The 19277-nt window shown below is 42.5% G+C and overlaps 1 protein-coding gene across 1 annotated transcript; it reads left to right on the top strand.

The window, feature by feature from the left end:
* Positions 1-16252: 16252 nt before the first annotated feature.
* LOC110701548 lies at positions 16253-18675 on the top strand. The gene is made up of 2 exons (XM_021879182.1): positions 16253-16835; positions 17747-18675. Exons 1-2 carry the CDS (start codon positions 16253-16255, stop codon positions 18673-18675), a joined length of 1512 nt encoding a protein of 503 aa, XP_021734874.1.
* The last annotated feature ends 602 nt before the right edge of the window (positions 18676-19277 follow it).

Genomic DNA, 19277 nt, shown 5'->3' with positions numbered 1-19277 from the left:
TTTTTTTATATATTTTTTTTCTAATCACATGATCAAATGTAAGAAAGAGATGCTCATTTATGAAGAAGGTAAAAAATGTGACACATAGACATATGGATAAGGAGAACCTATGCTAGACTTTTTAGGGGGAAGGGTTTGAAACAAAAGAAGAAGAAAACATGAAATCTTGGTGAGAAGCTTGCATCGTGCTTTGTCTTCATGGCTATTTATGAGTTACTTCTTGCCGCCTACTGAGGAAAAAAGTTTCTTGTTGTTGATGTTTTGATTGGAAGGAAAGAAGGAAGGAGTGATGTTCCCCTTATTCTTCCAACTATTACCTAGTGATTTTAGACTCAAGTACTTTGTAAGGATGAACTCACTTAATGCATTCACTCAATACTCGAATTGGAATGGAAGAGTGTATGAAACAATTTTGAAAACTGATGGGAAATACTCCACTCATTCCTATTACGACGAAAAGCGATGCATGCATGGTCCTAATATACGATCATAAACAATATAGTGCATTAATCGAAGACAAAGTGTGTGCAATGAATTAACATGTGTGATTAGGTGAGTTTATTAAGACTCGTGGTATGATCGCATGGCTAGACATGAGGACGTTGTGAAAAACAAAGGACCCAATGACCAAATAGCACGGAAGACTAAAAGACAAACTAACTTGATTAATTTTGTCCAATTTTAATGTTTATGCTATTTACTATGTGAAATGGTCCATTGGCAATCGTTAGTCATAAATAAGATCAACCACAATCAAAGACAAAGAACACATGTTAAGGTTAACACAAAAATCGATCACAAGAAACTAGGAAAAGGACTAGAATTCTAGAAGAGTTATGACTCATGGGTATAAAAAAATAAATAAATAAAAATAAAAATCTATAATCCTATGTTATACGAGTTGACACGGATTAAAGGACTTGGCTAAGACTAGCTTGACACGGTTTTTTTTTAAAAAATAAAATAAAATAAAAAAGGTAACGTTAAAAAGACACCTAAACTGGACAGGTTGTAGTATATCGGTTATAACTTTTGATCTGTGACTCTGATTAGGACGAAACCAGCTCCAAATGAAAGATAAAACTCGGGGCTACAGATCCATAGGTTTGACGACATGTAACTCTTTCTAGAACTCCGGCTATGACCAAAACAAGTTGACTCTTGTGCAGTATACGAGAATAAAAATCCGGGTGACTCAAAAATTAAAAAAAAAAAAATCTATGGCTCGACTCTAATAATAATAAAAAAAAAAGATTTGATAAGAGAAAAAAATAAATAAATAAAAAGTCAAAAAAGGCACATATAAGCACATTGTCATGAATGGTGCAATGAAGTTCACAACCTAAAGTCAAGTTCTATGTTCGATGATGGTCAAGCTTAAAAGGGTGTCAAAGGGTATCATGGTTAAGAGTTTGGACGCGTTAGCAAGGCAGCCTCCCTTGAGGGTGTATGCCAACGGGCGGCTTCGCGAGTTCGTGATGAAATCGAACTCGACTCCATGGTTTGGGTGGATTTAAAAAACTCGGATGAACCCTTATTGCCATGAGCGTTTTCGGGTTGATAGAGCATAAATCCCCCGGGCTAGCCACATACGTAGAACACGTACTATTGTGGCAAAATAGGTAAGCTAAAATGCATATGCATATGTGAAAATTCCAATTAAATCACAGGAATATTTTTCAAGAATCTTTCAAGTCTCATCCACTCATCTTAATTAAATATCGATCACTCAAATCGATAAATAACCAAGAATCCTCCCCAGTGGAGTCGCCAAATTGTAGGCGTCGCTCGAAGTGCGCCTACGTTAAAATCAAGTGGTGAATATGATTGGCACTCATAGGAAGTGGGAATTGACATATACGATTCGGGACAAGGAAAGTAGGGAGCCGCCAACAAGTTTTTAAGGAACTTGTAAACCGTTCATGGATCATTTAAGGCAACCACGAATAAAGGGACAACGATAGGCAACAACGATTGACCCGTGAAGGTTACACCCCATTCATAATCCATGAGATTACTAACTCCATATGGTTCGGAACCACTAAAGGAGGATCAGGGATGATGGTACGAAGTGAGTTATGGAGTCACATTCGCCCGTATTGGCCTCTACTCGATTCTTATAGTGAAAAATGATTCCTGCGATCTCAAAGGCATACAAACAAAAATTCAATTTGCTCCAAACTATTATTATGCTAAATTGGTTGAATATTAATGCAACACATAATTCTAAAATATTTGTGGTCACTTAAATTAATTAACAAGATTAAAAAGGAACCTAAACCGGTTGTCCAAATTATCTTATTTGGTGTGATTTTCAATTACATATTCCCTTTAAACATGCAATATGGTGATCAATAAAAAATAATAGAATAAACATTAATATTGGAAGCAATTTAACAATAATAATGTGAGTCAAATCAAATATAAAATAACCTAATCATGATACTAGCAATATTAAAATAAAATAAGAGTAATTAAATTAATTAATTACTCATGTTTCGGGGTTTTCTGATGTCCTGCGGGAGAGTTACAATTCCGAGACTGGAACCGGACGCCTGTACCTGCAAAATAACGGAGACTCCTGAGAGCTCCGCCTCCAACGGTCAAGTTAGTACCTGATTAAGGAGTAATCAATACAGAAATTAAAGTAATCAGATCTCCCTAGGTGAGAGTGCTTAGTGTTGGTAATCTGCGTTGTTAGCGAGATTAGCCGGTTGTTAATAAGTCTGTTCTTCTCTGCTTGATCTCTTAATTATTCGGTCCTCTTCTGTTCTGTGATTAATGAGGATTAATCGAGTATTTATAGCCTTGGGAAGCGTGCAACTCTCTAGGTTTAAGGTAAACCTAGGGCTGATCGGGCCTCTAGACTAAATTGGGCCTTGATGGCCGGTTGTCCCATTTGGCATGGGTGGACACGTGGCGTGTCTTAAGTGGTCCGTGGAGGACGTATCTGTGATCGACACGTGGCAGGCTCCTGTTGGCCTTCGTGAAGGACACGTGGCGGAACCTGGTTGGTCCACTTGTCAGACGGTGATTGGTGGATAAAAATCCCCTAATCATTTGCCCCTCACAGGTGGCACGCGACTGGTCACGTGTCGCCTGTGACAGGTGTCGCACGGTGACAGGCGACGGCCCGGTACAGGTGTCACCTTACAGACGGCCGAGAGATTTTCCCGCCCAATTTTTGAATTTGGAAGCGATCCTTCGCCTATAAAAGGAAGTGCTGACTTCGGTCATTTTCACATTTGAGAACTTTTGCGAGAACATTCGGACCCCTGAACTTGCTCTGACATTTTCGGACTTTTTCTGCCTACCGCCTGTTCTGACAAGCCGACTGACCCGAACTTCCAGGACTTCATCAACCGTCACCCGTTCAGGTAACTCAGTTCTCTTACTCTTAATTTTCTTTTTATTTTTTGAAATGGCACCATGGAAGCACACGACACGCCCTAAGTTAGTGATCAGCCGGTCACCGGGGACGGCTGAATCTAGGACTAGGAGTGCCGCCTGCCCTTTTCTGGACCCATCTTTGCCCTTTATACAAAGTCCGACTGAATCTGTGTCTATGCAGAACGTGATGGCCAGAACAAAAAAGACTGCTATGATATCAAACTCAGACGGCTCCTCCCAAAGGGTGCTCCTTAGTGAAACATCTGACCAGGCGCCAGATGTAGAACGAGGCGACTGTCAAGCTGACAGTTCTGAGAGAGGGACCAAGGTGTTCCCTTCCCATCTAACCGTGGACATGTCTAATTTTCCTTCTGCTCCTTCTAAGGGAGAGGAGGCGGGCCCCTCTAGGAGAGGGGAGGAGTCGTCCTCTTCGGACTCGTCAGGGGACGAGTCCGATTCCAGCTCTTCTGACCATAGTTCTTCTGGCTCAGAAGAAAAACATAGCCGCCTACAAGAGGCGAGAAGTTCTCATGCAGTGGAGAAGGGGGATAATTGGGCAGAGCCGTCCGCCTCTTACAGAGAGGAAAACGCCCCCTACTACTGCAGGGTGCCCCGGGGCCGGATCGCAACCATGCGAGACAACGTGGCGAGCTTTATTGCTAACCACAAAATGGGCTCAGAGTATTTACTGTTTGTGCCGGATCCAGAAGATACTGTCGTCTGGCCGCCTGGTACCAGCTATGGTGACGGCTGTTTTGGCTGCTATGTGGCGGCCATCAAAGCTGGACTGCGCTTCCCATTACATCCGGCTGTTCAGCGGATTTTAGATGGGTATGATCTGGGGTTATGGCAGTTAGCCCCCAACTCTTGGGTTAACGTACTCGGCTATGTGGCCGGGTGCGAACTGAACGGGGTGGAGCCAAGTTTTGAGGCTTTCGCCCATATGAACTATCTCAGCCGGACCCCTAAGTCGGGAGGTACCGGCTGGTATCAATTAACAAGCCATAGGGGTTACCTCATGACGAGAGGTAAGGCAAACAAGTGGAAGGATTGGCGGAACACCTTCCTTATTATCGAGAGTTCAGACACGGAGCTGAACAAACGTTTTAACAAGTGGAACAGGGATCCGCCTCTTCTCGCAGGCGGCCGCAGCATGCCGCCTGTTCCCCCAAAGGCTAAAAAAGAGATCCTAGACAAAGGACTCTTCAAAGTAGAGACTAGGGTGAACTCTACTTCAGGGGTACGAGAGCAAGTACCCCTAAACTGCGTCCCGAGCTTCAAGTGGCTCTATGACGAGTACTTCTTGGCCGCCTGTGGCCTCGGCAGTCGGTGCTCTAGAGGTAGCCGGCCTGACGAATACTCTGTTTTTTCACGCCTTGTTTACTTGGGATTTTTACTAACTTTGCTGTTTATTTCTTTCAGCCGACGCCATGAGTAAAATAACAGCATCTAAGACTGCGGCGGCCATGCTGCGGGTCTCGCTAATGAAGCAGTCGTATGCCGACTCCCCCAGCAAGGAGGCACCCTTGGTAAGCTTTGAAAACTCTTCTCCTTTCAGTTGTATTATGCATATACTAACTCTTTTTGTTTTCAGTCTGGCACTCCAAGGGCTTCTTCCTCGCAACAGCCGGACCCCAAGGCCCGGAGGACGACTGTTGCAAGCTCTCCTGGGTCTTCCAGGAAAACAGTGGCGGCTGAGAAGCAGCCGGCCACTTCTTCAAAAACCCAGGCGGGGCCGCCTAGATGTATGGACATTTGCTTGTAAAAACTCACCCTTGCTTCCTTCTTGATTAGGTCTAACTTGTTTTTTCCTTTCGCTTAATGCAGCCGGCCCCCAGGGACTTGACTTGGTTGAGGTAGCCAAGTCAATGGTTAAAGTGGTTCCTCCATCTGACAGGGAGGCGGTCAAGGGTGCCGGCACCCTTGACCTCGATGGAATTTCGGGGATCCTAGCTGAGGTATACTTAGCACCTTTTTGAGCTTTTGAGTTCCAGGACGCCTGTTAACTCTTTTGATTGGAAACTGACGCTTGTTTTTCTTTGTACTTAGGCCCTGCTCCGAGTCAACAGCCTTCGCAAGCCGATTGATCGGAAAAACAAAGAGGTAAAGGCCGCAAAGGCTATGGCCGCCTCCAGCTGTGATAAGGCAATGTTTCAAATTGCCCAAAATGAAGTACTGACCCTTGATCTTCTTTATTATCAGGCGCAGGCGACCGCCGCTGTTCGGGCTCAGCTAGAGACGGCCCAAAAGAAGGTTGACGAGCTGGAGGGGACCGTTACCAAACTTAAAGCCGAGCTGAAACCCCTTCGCCAAAAAATGCACTCTTACGAAGCCATGGAGAAATCTTTGGCTAACGTAAAAGAACGCCTGGTGAACCAGGAGAAGAGTCTTACCCAAGAGCTCTCGGACAAGGCCGAGCAAGAGAAACAAGAGCTCGTCCGGGAGATGGTGGAAGACTCCGCCCAAATCCAACGCATGACCTGGGAACGACTGTTCCCCAGTGCCGACTTTGCCTCATGGGAAAGAACGTACCGCCAGTGTTCGGAAATATATAATCAACAGATCCTGGCGGCTGCTGAAGAAGAGGCGTTGGACGTTACGTTGGAGGAGGAAGAGCCGGTTGTGGCGCTTGTGCCACTTGGGGGTAAGGCATCAAAAGATGATGCAACTAAGGCCGAGTCCAGCAAGAAGAGTGCTGACCAGGCGGCTGCTGCTGATACTGAACTGCCCCCTTCTTAAGCTTTAAGTATTTTTTTCTTTTCACGGCCTGCGTGCCGTTTGCTTTGTAATTACCCGGCCAGGGGGCCGGGGTTTTGAATATTCTGCTGGTCTTTTATGGCCGGCTCATTTTAATCAAATATTTTGTTTTTGTTCAAATTTGTCTAAGTATTTGAAATTTGCTCACTAGGCCGACTGTTGTGTATGGCCGAACGTTAAGACAGGTACAAATAGTAAGTATGCCGCCTATGCCCCTGGACGACTGGTTGTCTGTTTCCAGGATAGATGATCAGTCGGCCATTTAATCAATCGGTAATCGAACTCTTTATTTAATTTGACCAAGTAAATAGAATTACCTAGCAGCCCAGGAATTAAGTAGGAAAACAAGCGGCGGGTACCGGTTGTTTCCCTTTATTGCCAATGTTGGCCTTTAATTTGTTATTTGTTAACCTAGCAAGAGTATTGGTTGAGAGCCTTTGTTTATTAAAAACAAGTGGACGACTCATACCTTTTAGGCTCCATACTAAGTTTGAGTGACTATTAAGTGAACATAGGAGTTACTTAGTCTTTGTCACAATCTTGATTGAGTAGTAGAGGTATCAGGCGGCGTAGGCCGGCTAGACCCCTTGATTCACCAATGTTTGTTGGCTATTAACTCAATAGGTTATCCAGTAGGAATAGGGGTTCGAGTGCCCTTGTTTGTTTAAAACAGGCGGACGACTCAAACTTTTTAGGTTCCATACCAAATTTGAAGGAGTGACTATGAGTTAACTTTGGAGTTACTCAGTCGCCGTCACTTTTGTTTGAGAAGTAGAGGTACCAGGCGGCGTAGGCCGGCTAGACCCCTTGATTCGCCAATGTTTGTTGGCTATTAACTCAATAGGTACCCCCTGCATTTATCCCAAGTAATACAGGCGGTTATCTGACTCAGACGTCAACTGCTTCCACTGGTTTGGTTAGTGATAGAGTTATCCTTGTCTCAAAAACGGCTACGTGGTTGCCCTTGGGGACAGTTGTATAGGTGCCGTGTAATTAGTTTATAGAACAATGTTCCACCCAAAAGGGAGCTGCTCTCTGCGACGAATTTCATCCGGAGGGATGCCGTCGGACGCCTGCTATGATGTTGGGACAGGTCGAATTAGTTTTGTAGTTTTGATCAGGTGGCTTGGCGCCTGGTCTGATCATTCGGCCAGTGGCCTTGGTAAGTTCTTGGTGAACGTAGGTGCTAAGTAAAAGAAGGGTAGCCGCCTGTTAGGTACAGGATCGGCCAGGCCCTAATCTTTTTAGCTAAGTATGGTGAGTAAAATACTCGATGGAGAGTAGCCGACTGTAAAGGAACAGACGGCATGCCCCTCTAAAGATAGAGTGAAAAACTCAATGGAGAGTAGCCGACTGTAAAGGTACAGATGGCATGCCCCTCGTAATACAAAATTGAACAGTAAGTGCAAACTTTATTAAGTAGCTCTTTACTTTACATCATTCAGAAAAAATATTTTTTAAGGTTATCTATATTCCAGGTTCGAGGCAACGGTTGTCCGTCTGGTGTTTCCAGACGGTAGGTACCGTCCCTGACTTCCGCATAGATTCGGTAGGGTCCTTCCCAGTTGGGAGTTAGTTTGCCAGACTCATTAGCCCTACCAACTGCTTCCATTTTTCTAAGTACAAAGTCCCCTACTTTGAGTGGACGCCTGTGTACTTTCTTGTTGTATGATCTAGTCATTCTCAGGCGATAGATCTCATGGCGCAAAACAGTATTGCCCCTCTTTTCAGGAAGTGAGTCTAATGCCAGGCGCATAGCTTCCCAGTTTGCCTCTTCGTCATATAGCATTACTCGAAGAGTCGGCTCGTAGTGTTCTATTGGAAGAACAGCTTCTGCACCATAAGTTAGGAGGAATGGAGTTTCTCCAGTCGCCCCTTTTTCAGTCGTCCTAATGGCCCAAAGAACATGTGGTAGTTCATCTGCCCATAGGCCGCCTGCTCGTTCAATCTTTTTCTTGAGGCCGTCTGAGATGATTTTATTAAAGGCTTCTACCTGGCCGTTTGCTTGTGGACGGCCGACAGATGCAAAGTAATGTGCAATTCCTTGGTCTCCCAACCAGCTTTTGAGAACAGGCGTCTCAAATTGGGGACCATTATCAAAAACCATAGACATGGGAACCCCGAACCGAGTGATGACGTTTTTCCAAATGAATGAAATTACATCTTTCGTCTTGATTCCCTTTACAGCCTCCGCCTCTACCCATTTAGTGAAGTAGTCAACGGCAACAAGTATATACCTTCTGCCGCCTGTAGCAGGCGTATATGGACCCAGAATGTCCATGCCCCACTTAGCAAACGGTAGTGGGCTGTGAATGGTAGTGAGGTCAGTAGCCGGACGGTGAATTAATTTGCCAAACCTTTGGCACTTGTCACATTTTTTCACCATCTCCATTGCATCTGCTTCCAAAGTAGGCCAAAAGTAGCCCTGCCGTCTTGCCCTTTGAGCAAGCATCCTACCACCTATATGGGAAGCACAGAAACCAGAGTGAAGATCATCTAGTATCTCTCGTCCCTTTTCAGGAGTAACACACTTTAAGAAGGGTTGAAGGTGCCCCCTCTTGTGAAGTTCTCCCTGTATCATTTCAAAACAGGAGGCTCGTTTTTTCAGTGCTGCCGCCTGTTGAGGATCATCCGGCAGTGTACCGTTTGTTAGATATGCCCTGATTGAATCCATCCAGGTTGAGCTTCTGTCTAGGATTCCAATAGGATTTTCCTCGATGCTTCTCTTCTCCATTACTTCCCAAAACACAGTTCGAGGAGTATCGGAGGAGGCGGACGATGCTAATTTCGAAAGTGCATCTGCCTGGTTGTTTTCGGATCTCGGCACTTGGATCAGATGGAAATCCTCAAGGGAGCCGACTGCTTGTCGGACCGCCTGTAAATACTTGATCATGGCCGGATGTGTTGCTTCGTATTCGCCATTGTACTGACTCACTATCAGTTGTGAATCAGAACAGGCGTCTATTTTCCTTGCCCCTGCCGCTTTACACATGCGGATCCCGGCTAGTAAAGCTTCATATTCTGCCTCATTGTTTGAAGCCTGGAAACTGAAGCGTAGAGCATACTCGAACCTGTCGCCCTCTGGAGATTGACATACGACGCCTGCTCCACAACCGTTTGAAGTAGAGCTTCCGTCCACATATACCTTCCAGACTTGGTCTGGAACTTGAGAGTCTGGAGGACGAGTCATCTCTACAATAAAGTCAGCAAAGGCTTGCCCCTTCACTGCTTTTCTAGGCTCGAAAGTAACTTCGAGACTCTGCATTTCTATGGCCCATTTGATCATTCGTCCGGAGGACTCCATGGTGGTAAGGGGCCGCTTGATCGGTTGGTCGGTATACACGACGACTGCATGTGCCAGAAAGTAGGGCTTCAATTTTTTAACAGCCATGAAGAGTGCAAGACCAAATTTCTCCACTAGGGGATACCTCAACTCAGCATTTTTCAGTACGTGACTGACAAAGTAGACCGGAAGTTGACAGCCGTCCCTTTCAGCAAGGAGCACCGCGCTTAACGCATGATCAGAGACGGCCAGGTACATGTAGAGATTTTCTTTGGGCAAAGGGCTGACCAGCCTTGGCAAGGAATGCAAGTGAACCTTTAATTTCTGGAAGGCGGCCTCAGCATCCGGCCCCCATTCAAACCTTGCCTTTTTCTTTATTGCCTGGAAAAAGTATAGGCATTTGTCGCCTGATCGGCTTAGGAATCTTCCCAAGGCCGCCAGACAACCTGTTAACTTCTGAACCTCTCGGACGGTACGAGGCGACTGCATGTCAATGACCGCCTGCACCTTCTCAGGGTTCGCCTCTATTCCTCTCTGGTTGATAAGGAATCCGAGAAATTTCCCAGACTCAACTCCAAATACACATTTCTTGGGATTGAGCATGACATGGTGCCGCCTGAGTGTGGCGAAAGTTTCTCGGAGGTCCGTCAGATGATCTTTCTGAAGTTTAGTCTTGACAATCATATCATCAATGTATGCCTCGACGTTTCTCCCAATCTGATCAAAGAACACTGTGTTTATCATTCGTTGGAAGGTAGCCGGGGCATTCTTAAGACCAAACGGCATGACCGTGTAACAGTATAATCCCTGATCAGTGACGAAGGCCGTCTTCTCCTGATCTTTCTTCCACAAAGGAATTTGATGAAAACCAGAATAGGCGTCCATAAAACTCATCAAGGCATGGCCGGCTGTTGAGTCGACCAGGTTATCAATTTTAGGCAGAGGGTAACTGTCTTTGGGGCACGCCTTGTTCAAGTCTGTGTAGTCTACACACATTCGCCAGGTGCCATTCGGTTTTTTAACAAGTACCACATTTGCAACCCAATCTGGGAAGTAACATTGCCGAATGAACCCTGCATCAAGTAATTTTTTGACTTCGGCAGCTGCCGCCTGACCTCTTTCTTCACCATGGTTCCGTTTCTTTTGTCGTACCGGCTTCTTTTTCGGATCCACGGCGAGTTTATGTACTGCCAGATCAGGACTAATGCCTGGCATTTCATGGACTTCAAATGCAAAGATGTCCTTGTATTCTTTCAACAAGTTGTGAAAGTCGTCCCCAAGGTTTCTCAGAGCAGTCGTCCCTACTTTGACTGTTCGGTCAGGATGGGAGTCGTCTAAAATCAGGTCCGTATGCTCACCAGCCGGCTGAGGGCGGAACTCATCCGGCCGGTCCTCTGCCAATGATTGCTATTTTCTTGCTTTTCTTGCGGACTCAGTCTGGGGTGCCTTTCTCTTTTTGTCGCCTGTTTCTTGAACAGGCGCACTTTCCTTGACATTGTCAAGGTCTGTTTTTTCTCCACTTGACCCAGTGGCCATAACAGTGGGCTTTACATCCGAGAGATAGCACTCTCGGGCCATCCTCTGATCTCCCCTTAGGGAGCCGACTGTTCCATTGTCCCTTTCAAACTTAAGCAGCATAAGTGACGGGATTATAACAGCCTTGGAATTATTCAGGGTTGGTCGACCCAGAATCATGTTGTAGGCCGAGAGTTCCTCTACCACTAGGAACCGGACTACCATGTGTCGTCCTTCCCCTTTTTCGCCCAGGCGGATGGGTAGATCTACTCGTCCCAGAGGGTGGACGACTCCTCCTCCAAAACCTATTAAAGGGTGGGAGGCTGGATGTATGCAGTCCGTCTGATATTTCAGTTTTGACAGACATTTGCTGCTGATGAGATCTGAAGAGCTCCCGGTATCTATGAGGATTCGACCAACTCTCTGGTTGGCCACTTTACATTCAATAACGAGAGGGTCGTCATGCGGCCCCCTTATTCCTCCTAGATCCTCTTCAGTGATGACAATCTCAGGAAATGTATATTTAGACGGCCGTTCTAGGTGAACGGAATTTACATCTAACCGCCTTATATTATCTTTGTTGCCCCTAATAGTGGGGCCGCCTCCTGAGAAGCCGCCTGCAATGGTGTAGACGACTGCATCATCTGTATCGGAACTGTCGGCCTGTTGATTCTTTTTGGCCGACTGCTTTTTTGAGGAAGTATTCCCCGTAGATTTCTTGACATAAGTGTCAAGATCACCTTGATCAGCCAAGCGGTCTAGGTACCGCATGAGACTGATGCAGTCATTGGTGTGATGACCAATGTCATCATGATAAGCACAGATTTTGTCTTGGTTCCGGTTGCTCGCAGAACCCTTCATGGGGAGCGGCTTCTCAATTGAGAGCCGTCCCTTTATTTCTTTTAGGATAAACTGGTTATCCTTGTTAAACACATACTTTGGGGAGTATGGTTTGAATTCTTTTTTCTTTTTCTGGGCCGGCTGTTTAGAGGAATCAGCCGCCCAGACCTCTTTTCTTTTTTCATCTTTGTTGGACGACTGTTTCTGTCGTCCTTCTCTATTGTCGAACCTCTTCCCGTCCGACTGTTTCATCGTACACAGATCAGTCGCCTGTATATAGGCTTCTGCTTCAATCAAGGCCTCTTGAAGAGTCGCCACCCTTTTTCGAACTAAATCAAATTTGAAGGTAGACCCGTCTTTGAGACCTCTAAAAAAGTCAGTATAAGCTACCTCATCCGGTAACCCTTGAATCTGTATTCTCATCAGGTTGAACCGCCTGATGTAGGAACGAAGCCCCTCCTTTTCACCCTGCTGAATTGTTCCCAAATCAAGGGTCGTTTTCTTCGCAGGGATGTTCATAGCGAAGTTGGAGGCAAATAAGTAAGCAAGTGTCCTGAAGCTGTTTACACAACCAGTCGGCAGGTTGCCGAACCATTGCTGTGCAATTCCCTTGAGAGTCGCTGGGAAACACTTGCACCAGGTGGGATCATCCAACCCTTGAAGGTACATCAGGTTGGTGAATGCCATCAGATGGTCTTCTGGGTTAGTAGTGCCATCATAGGCGCCTACTAAAACATTTTTTACTTTGGCCGGCTGAGCGGCTTCAGTAATTTCCTTGGAGAAGGCCGACGGCTGTTCACCAAGTCTAAGCAGCCGTAGCTGCCAGTCCATAGGTTGGACGTTTTTTGCTGCAGGTCCACCAAATGGAGGTGGCTGCATAAAATACTGTTGTTGCGGCACAAATGGCAAGTTTGGTACCGCCTGTGCACTATGAAAGCCGGACTGACGGGAGGTGCCGCCTGACTGGCTCTCATGGTACGACTGAGTTGGCCTCATCGAGGCATTTCGCAAACTGTCCTGAAAATTTGAAGTAGAAGCCGACTCTGATAATTGGTCACTCTTTTTCTGCTCTAGCAGGTGCCGAGCATCTGTGAACGTTTGCTTTGACCCGTCCGCCTGAATATGACGAACCGGTTTTCTATTTCCAGTAGGATAACAGAGTTTTGTGAAATCAAGAGCAGACGGCTCCCGCTTCTTGTATTTGGGATGGGGAGTCGCCTCTCGCCCTTGAACTGGCTTCCTCTTCAGTGAAGTGGAAGGTTTCTTGGCCGACTGCTCTTTGACTGAAGCAGGCGGTTTTTTGTTGATCAACTCTTGGATCTCTCCCTTGAAATCCCTCATGAAGGTCATGAGTTCGTTCCTTGTGATGGGAGCAGACCCATCAGTCGGCTGTTGCCGAGCAAGCGGTGCGCCTGCTGGCTCGCTTCCTGTTTGAAGATACTCCCGTTCCCTCATTTCGGTATGACGGGTACGGCGGGCCCTTAGGGTCCCGTCTGGAGCTGTATGAGTTTCAACTTCAAATTCACTTTCGGTATCATGGTCCGACTGAACTTGAGGGTCGTCTAGGGGACGCCTCTCTTCTGGAGTCGGTACAGACTTGGATGCCATCTCCGAAGTACTCTCCCCACAGACGGCGCCAAATGTTTCGGGGTTTTCTGATGTCCTGCGGGAGAGTTACAATTCCGAGACTGGAACCGGACGCCTGTACCTGCAAAATAACGGAGACTCCTGAGAGCTCCGCCTCCAACGGTCAAGTTAGTACCTGATTAAGGAGTAATCAATACAGAAATTAAAGTAATCAGATCTCCCTAGGTGAGAGTGCTTAGTGTTGGTAATCTGCGTTGTTAGCGAGATTAGCCGGTTGTTAATAAGTCTGTTCTTCTCTGCTTGATCTCTTAATTATTCGGTCCTCTTCTGTTCTGTGATTAATGAGGATTAATCGAGTATTTATAGCCTTGGGAAGCGTGCAACTCTCTAGGTTTAAGGTAAACCTAGGGCTGATCGGGCCTCTAGACTGAATTGGGCCTTGATGGCCGGTTGTCCCATTTGGCATGGGTGGACACGTGGCGTGTCTTAAGTGGTCCGTGGAGGACGTATCTGTGATCGACACGTGGCAGGCTCCTGTTGGCCTTCGTGAAGGACACGTGGCGGAACCTGGTTGGTCCACTTGTCAGACGGTGATTGGTGGATAAAAATCCCCTAATCAACTCACATTCCGCGCGTTCCTTTAAATTGCTACATCATGAATAAACTGTTAGTAACTTCAATAAAAATATAAATAAAATTAAAACAATTAAATTAAATAAAAGTAGAGATGATTTGTTCCAAACCCTCAGTCAATTATACCTTTCACGCCTTGGTTTAAGGACGGAACCTCGGGTTAAGTATGGACTCCTTGGAGTGATTAGGGGAAAGAATGAAAGAATAGGGAGGCTAGTGTTTAGAATAAAGAGGGAGAAGAGAATTATTTGATGATTAGGCTTGTTAATGATTGATGAAAGGGTGATATGACCTCCATTTATAGAGAAAAAAAGAAGGGTCGAAGAATTAAGATAAGATCCGAATTAAATCAGAATAAAACTCGATATACTGCATTTTTTGTGGTTTTTATTTTTATCATATCTTTTGATCCAGAAATCGGAATAATATGAATAAGATATTTTTGGAAAGATCTTGAAGTATAATTTCTAACCCAATTAGAATCAGATTAAAATATTTTGTAGAAGTAAAGATATGGCCGAAATAGTGGGACGGTGTCAATTTTGGATAGAGTTTTTTATTTAATCCATATCTTTTTCGTTATAGCTCGAAATTGATATTATAATATATCATTGGAAAGATAATTTCAAAATTTGGATAAAAACTATGATTCACGTAAAAAATATCTGTATATCTTTGAATGTCTTTCAATTCGAATAAAATTAGGACTTTAAAAAAAAAGGAGTTTTATTCAATTTCAAACTCTTTAATCTTATCTTTTCAAAAAGGATAATTAGGATCTTTTATAAACTTATAGAAGTTTTTAATTAATCCTAATTGGGTTAGGAATTGGATTAAATCATTTGGACCCTCCACGTGATCATTGGGTCGTAGGTAAGGTGGGCTTAGGTTCGGTTTGGGCTCAGCTTAATATTTTGGTCATAACTTATTCGTTATAACTCGGATTTGGGTTTATAATATATCATTGGAAAGCTCTTTTCAAGCCCCATCCAACTATTCAATCATTGGACCCATATTATGGACCAAAATAAACTGGATTAAACGTTTTTATAAAAAGGATACGAAATGAATGATTTTAAAGGACACGAAATCAATTATTTTGGGTTTAAAGGCATGAAAAGAGGAAAATAAGTTACAGTTTGGGGAAATGGGCTAGGAATTGGGTTGGTTTATGAAATGGAAATATGGATTCATGCACTCCAAGATTAAATACTCAACCTGACCAATAATGGCGGTGAAAGGTTGTTCATCATCGGGTTTGGTTTTGGGGAGACATTTTTAGGTGTCTACAGCTGGCATAAGTTCTTTGCCGTGCATTGTACATCAGATTTCTTATATATAGTTCAAAACGTTCCGTATATAGTATAAGTGTCCATACACATACCACACCCCATGATGAGCTATGGACTATTGTTGGTGCAACGCGTGCAATCAATGGTGGGCCTTAATAGGGGCGAAACGGGGCCTGGCCCCTGATAACTTATGAAGAAAATGTTTTAAAGCCCATTTAAAAAAAAAAGAAAAAAAAAAACCAAAACTGATGCTTTCTATCTTCTTGGCGGCAGTTAAATCAAAGAAAAGGAAAGATTCCTTCCCAATTCCCTAAAAAAGCACTCTAACAATTGACAAACCTATAAACCCTTGGTCCTTCCCCTCCCTTTACTCCTCCATATTACAGAGTACATATTCACTTTCTCGTTCCAATTCAATTACAACTTCCAAGAACAAATTACAAATTTTACAATATCACTATATCAGGTATATACTCAACTACTTTCTCAATTTTTTGTTTTTAAGTTTTTGTTTTCAATTATTTTTTTACTTTTTGCAATTAATTTTTTTTATGTTATTATACTATGTACTAATGATTAATTTGAGCATTAATAAACAAATTGATAATTTTAGGTGACAAGAATTTATCAAAGTTAATTAATTACTTAGTTCAAAGTATAGAGCTCGTTTTGCCTTCGGTACGTTGTTCTTTATTTCTCTATTAATATTTATCGATTGATAAGTTATTTTTAACTTTTGATTTATACTTGTGATTTGTGAATTGTAATGCATTGATGATTAACAAATTAGTCGCTTATGAATGTATGCTTGATTGCTTAAAGTTAGTTTCTTGTTTTCTTTCATATTATATTCTTTTATTGGTTGCTACTTGTTAGAATTAAATAATTAATTAAAATGTAATTGTTGACATTTCTAAAATAAATTTAACATATAATTAATTTCAGGTAAACAAATATGAACAAACAAAAATCTATTACCTCCTTTTTCAAACGAAAAGAGCTAGAAAATGACACAACACCCGACGAAGATAATCCAGTTAATGAAGATACCCCTACCCGAACACATAATCATGAAGAAGGTCCATCGATTATTGATATTGACAATGTGGCTATTAATTATTTAGAACGTGATCCAGGGTTACGTCCTCCAATATGGGCTTATCCAATTGGAAAACGAAATGAAATAAGACGTGCTTATATTAAATTAGGGCCTTATCAACCTCAATTGGCAGAATATCCATTTTCAGGGCCTACAAAGCATCGTCGCCGATTTCAATCTACTTGGTTTGTTGAGTTCCCAGATTGGTTGGAATATTCACCTTCTAAAGATGCTGCATTTTGTCTACCTTGTTATCTGTTTACTGAAACACCAAATTCTCGGGTAAAATCGTTTACTTTGACCGGATTCAAAAATTGGAAAAAAGTCAATGACGGGAAACATTGTGGGTTCCTTGCTCATATTGGAGAAGGTCCATTTACAACTCATCAAAATGCGGTTCAATTATACAGGACTCTTCCTAAGCAAAAAGCAAAGATTCGTAATGTTTTTTTACAAAGAAAGTGAAATGCAAATCAAGCAAAATCGATTGCGTTTAAAGGCCTCTATCGATGTCCTCCGCTTGTTGACTACACAATCTTGTCCTTTAAGAGGTCACAATGAAACAAATAATTTTGAGAATCAAGGAAACTATCTTGAATTCAAAAAGGTGTTGGCAGCATATAATAAAGATGTTTCCAAAGCTATACGACAAGCTCCTTATAATGCCAAATATACTGCTCCCTCAATTCAAAAAGAGATTTTCCATATTATTTCAAATAAGGTTCGCAACTATATTAGAGAAGAAATTGGCAACTCTAAATTTTGTATTATAGTTGATGAGGCTGAGATAAATCTAAAAGAGAGCAAATGGGTCTTGTTTTAAGGTTTGTTGACAAATATAGAACAATTAGGGAGCGATTTTTTGACCTTATACGAGTTTCCGATACCACGGCAGCAACACTTAAAAGAGAATTGTGTTCAGTTCTTGCTTGACATAATTTATCAGTTGAAAATATTCGAGGGCAAGGATATCATGGTGCTAGTAACATGAGAGGTGAGTGGAATGGTTTGCAAGCATTATTTCTTTCTGATTGTCCCTATGCTTATTATGTCCATTGTTTTGCTCATCGTTTACAATTAGCATTGCTTGCCGCATCTAGAGATGTTAGAGTAATACATCAGTTTTTTCAAATTTGACTTTCATTATCAATGTCATTGTTTCATCTCCTAAACGTGTTGACCAATTGCAATCCATCAAATCTGATGAAATAAAAAGGCTATTATCTATTGGTGAAATAGACAGTGGTAGAGGAGCTAATCAGACGAGTATTTTAAAAAGAGCTGGAGATCCACGTTGGGGTTAACATCTTTACTCTATTCGTAACTTGATGAAAATGTTTTATGCAACAGTGTTAGTACTTGAACACATCTCGAATGATAAGTCTTGTAATTCTACTCAACGTGGGGATGTTGATGTTGCTTTAGATCTAATGATTTCCTTTGATTTTGTGTTCATTGCCCATTTAATGGAAGAAATTTTAGGAATTGCTAATGTTCTATGTCAAGCCTTACAACAAAAGTCCCAAGATATTGTCAGTGCTGTGAAATTAGTGTCTACAAATCATGCACTAATTCAGGAAATGAGAGAAAATGGATGGGAAAGTTTTTTAGAGTCGGTGGTATTGTTTTGTCACCAACATGATATTTTAATACTTGATATGAATTCTCCTTATATAGCTCGTAGGGGTCGAGCTCGTCATCAACAAGATCGAGTTACGATGAATCATTTTTATCGAGTTGAAATATTTTTAGGTGCAATTGACAAACAATTACAAGAGCTAAATCGGAGATTTAATGATGACTCTTTGGAGCTCTTAACTTTATCATCTTTGTTAGAGCCCAAAGACGGATTTAAAAATTTTGATCTTAAGAAGGTTTGCTTGATTGCAGAAAAGTTTTACCCCGTGGATTTTACGGAGCAAGAAAGGTACAATTTGAGGTATCAATTGCAACACTTTTTTTGTGAAGCAAAAAATGAGCCTAGTTTGACTCATCATTCTACCTTGGAGGAATTTTGCGAACACTTGGCACAAACAGGAAAATCAAATGTATACTTTTTGTTTGATAGACTAATACGTCTAGTTTTGACCCTTCCTGTCTCCACAGCTACCACTAAAAGAGCATTTTCAGCAATGAAGATCATGAAAACAAGACTACGTAACAAGATGGAGGATGAGTTTTTGGCCGATAGTTTAGTTATTTCCATTGAAAGGAAGATTTCTAAGTCATTTAGTACTAAATCAATAATTGATGATTTTAAATTATTAAAAGAAAGATGAGCCTTACTTTAATAGTGTGCTGAAGAAATAGATTGTGACATTTGTATTAGAAATAATTAGATTGTGACACTTGCATTTTTTTAATTGTTTGGTAATATTTATTATATTTAGTATTCTTATACTCATTATTATTGTTTTAGACGTACACTTATGCTAGATATTATTGGCCCCCGAAAGAAAAGATTTCAAGATCCGCCACTGCGTGCAATATAAGTGAGACAAAGAGTTTAAGTAACATTCAGTACTAAATTACAAAACAGATGTGCTTTACATTGCCAAAATTGTGTGATACACTGTGAATGAACTCACGCTACATTCACAACACTCCTTTATAACTAGTCTGCAGCTCCTATCCTTAGACCTTATTAATAAGAATATGTTCATCCCTGTGCCTAGTTCATTCTACTTCACAGTAATCTTTACTGATCGAGCCAGGCGTTTGATATGAGTTAATCTCTTAGAGGTTACAACACCTTAAACAGTCAAATGAGCACATAAATATGGACATAGGTAGATTAGGTACTCATAATAAGCAGAATTAACAGAACATAAAGAGTAACTCACAGCCTGTAAAAAGCCGCGACAGGTTAACAAACAGCAAG

The sequence above is a fragment of the Chenopodium quinoa genome, unplaced genomic scaffold (assembly GCF_001683475.1).
Source record: "Chenopodium quinoa cultivar QQ74 unplaced genomic scaffold, ASM168347v1, whole genome shotgun sequence".
NCBI classification, from domain to species: Eukaryota; Viridiplantae; Streptophyta; class Magnoliopsida; order Caryophyllales; family Amaranthaceae; genus Chenopodium; species Chenopodium quinoa.
This window is presented reverse-complemented; position numbering and strand designations above follow the sequence as displayed.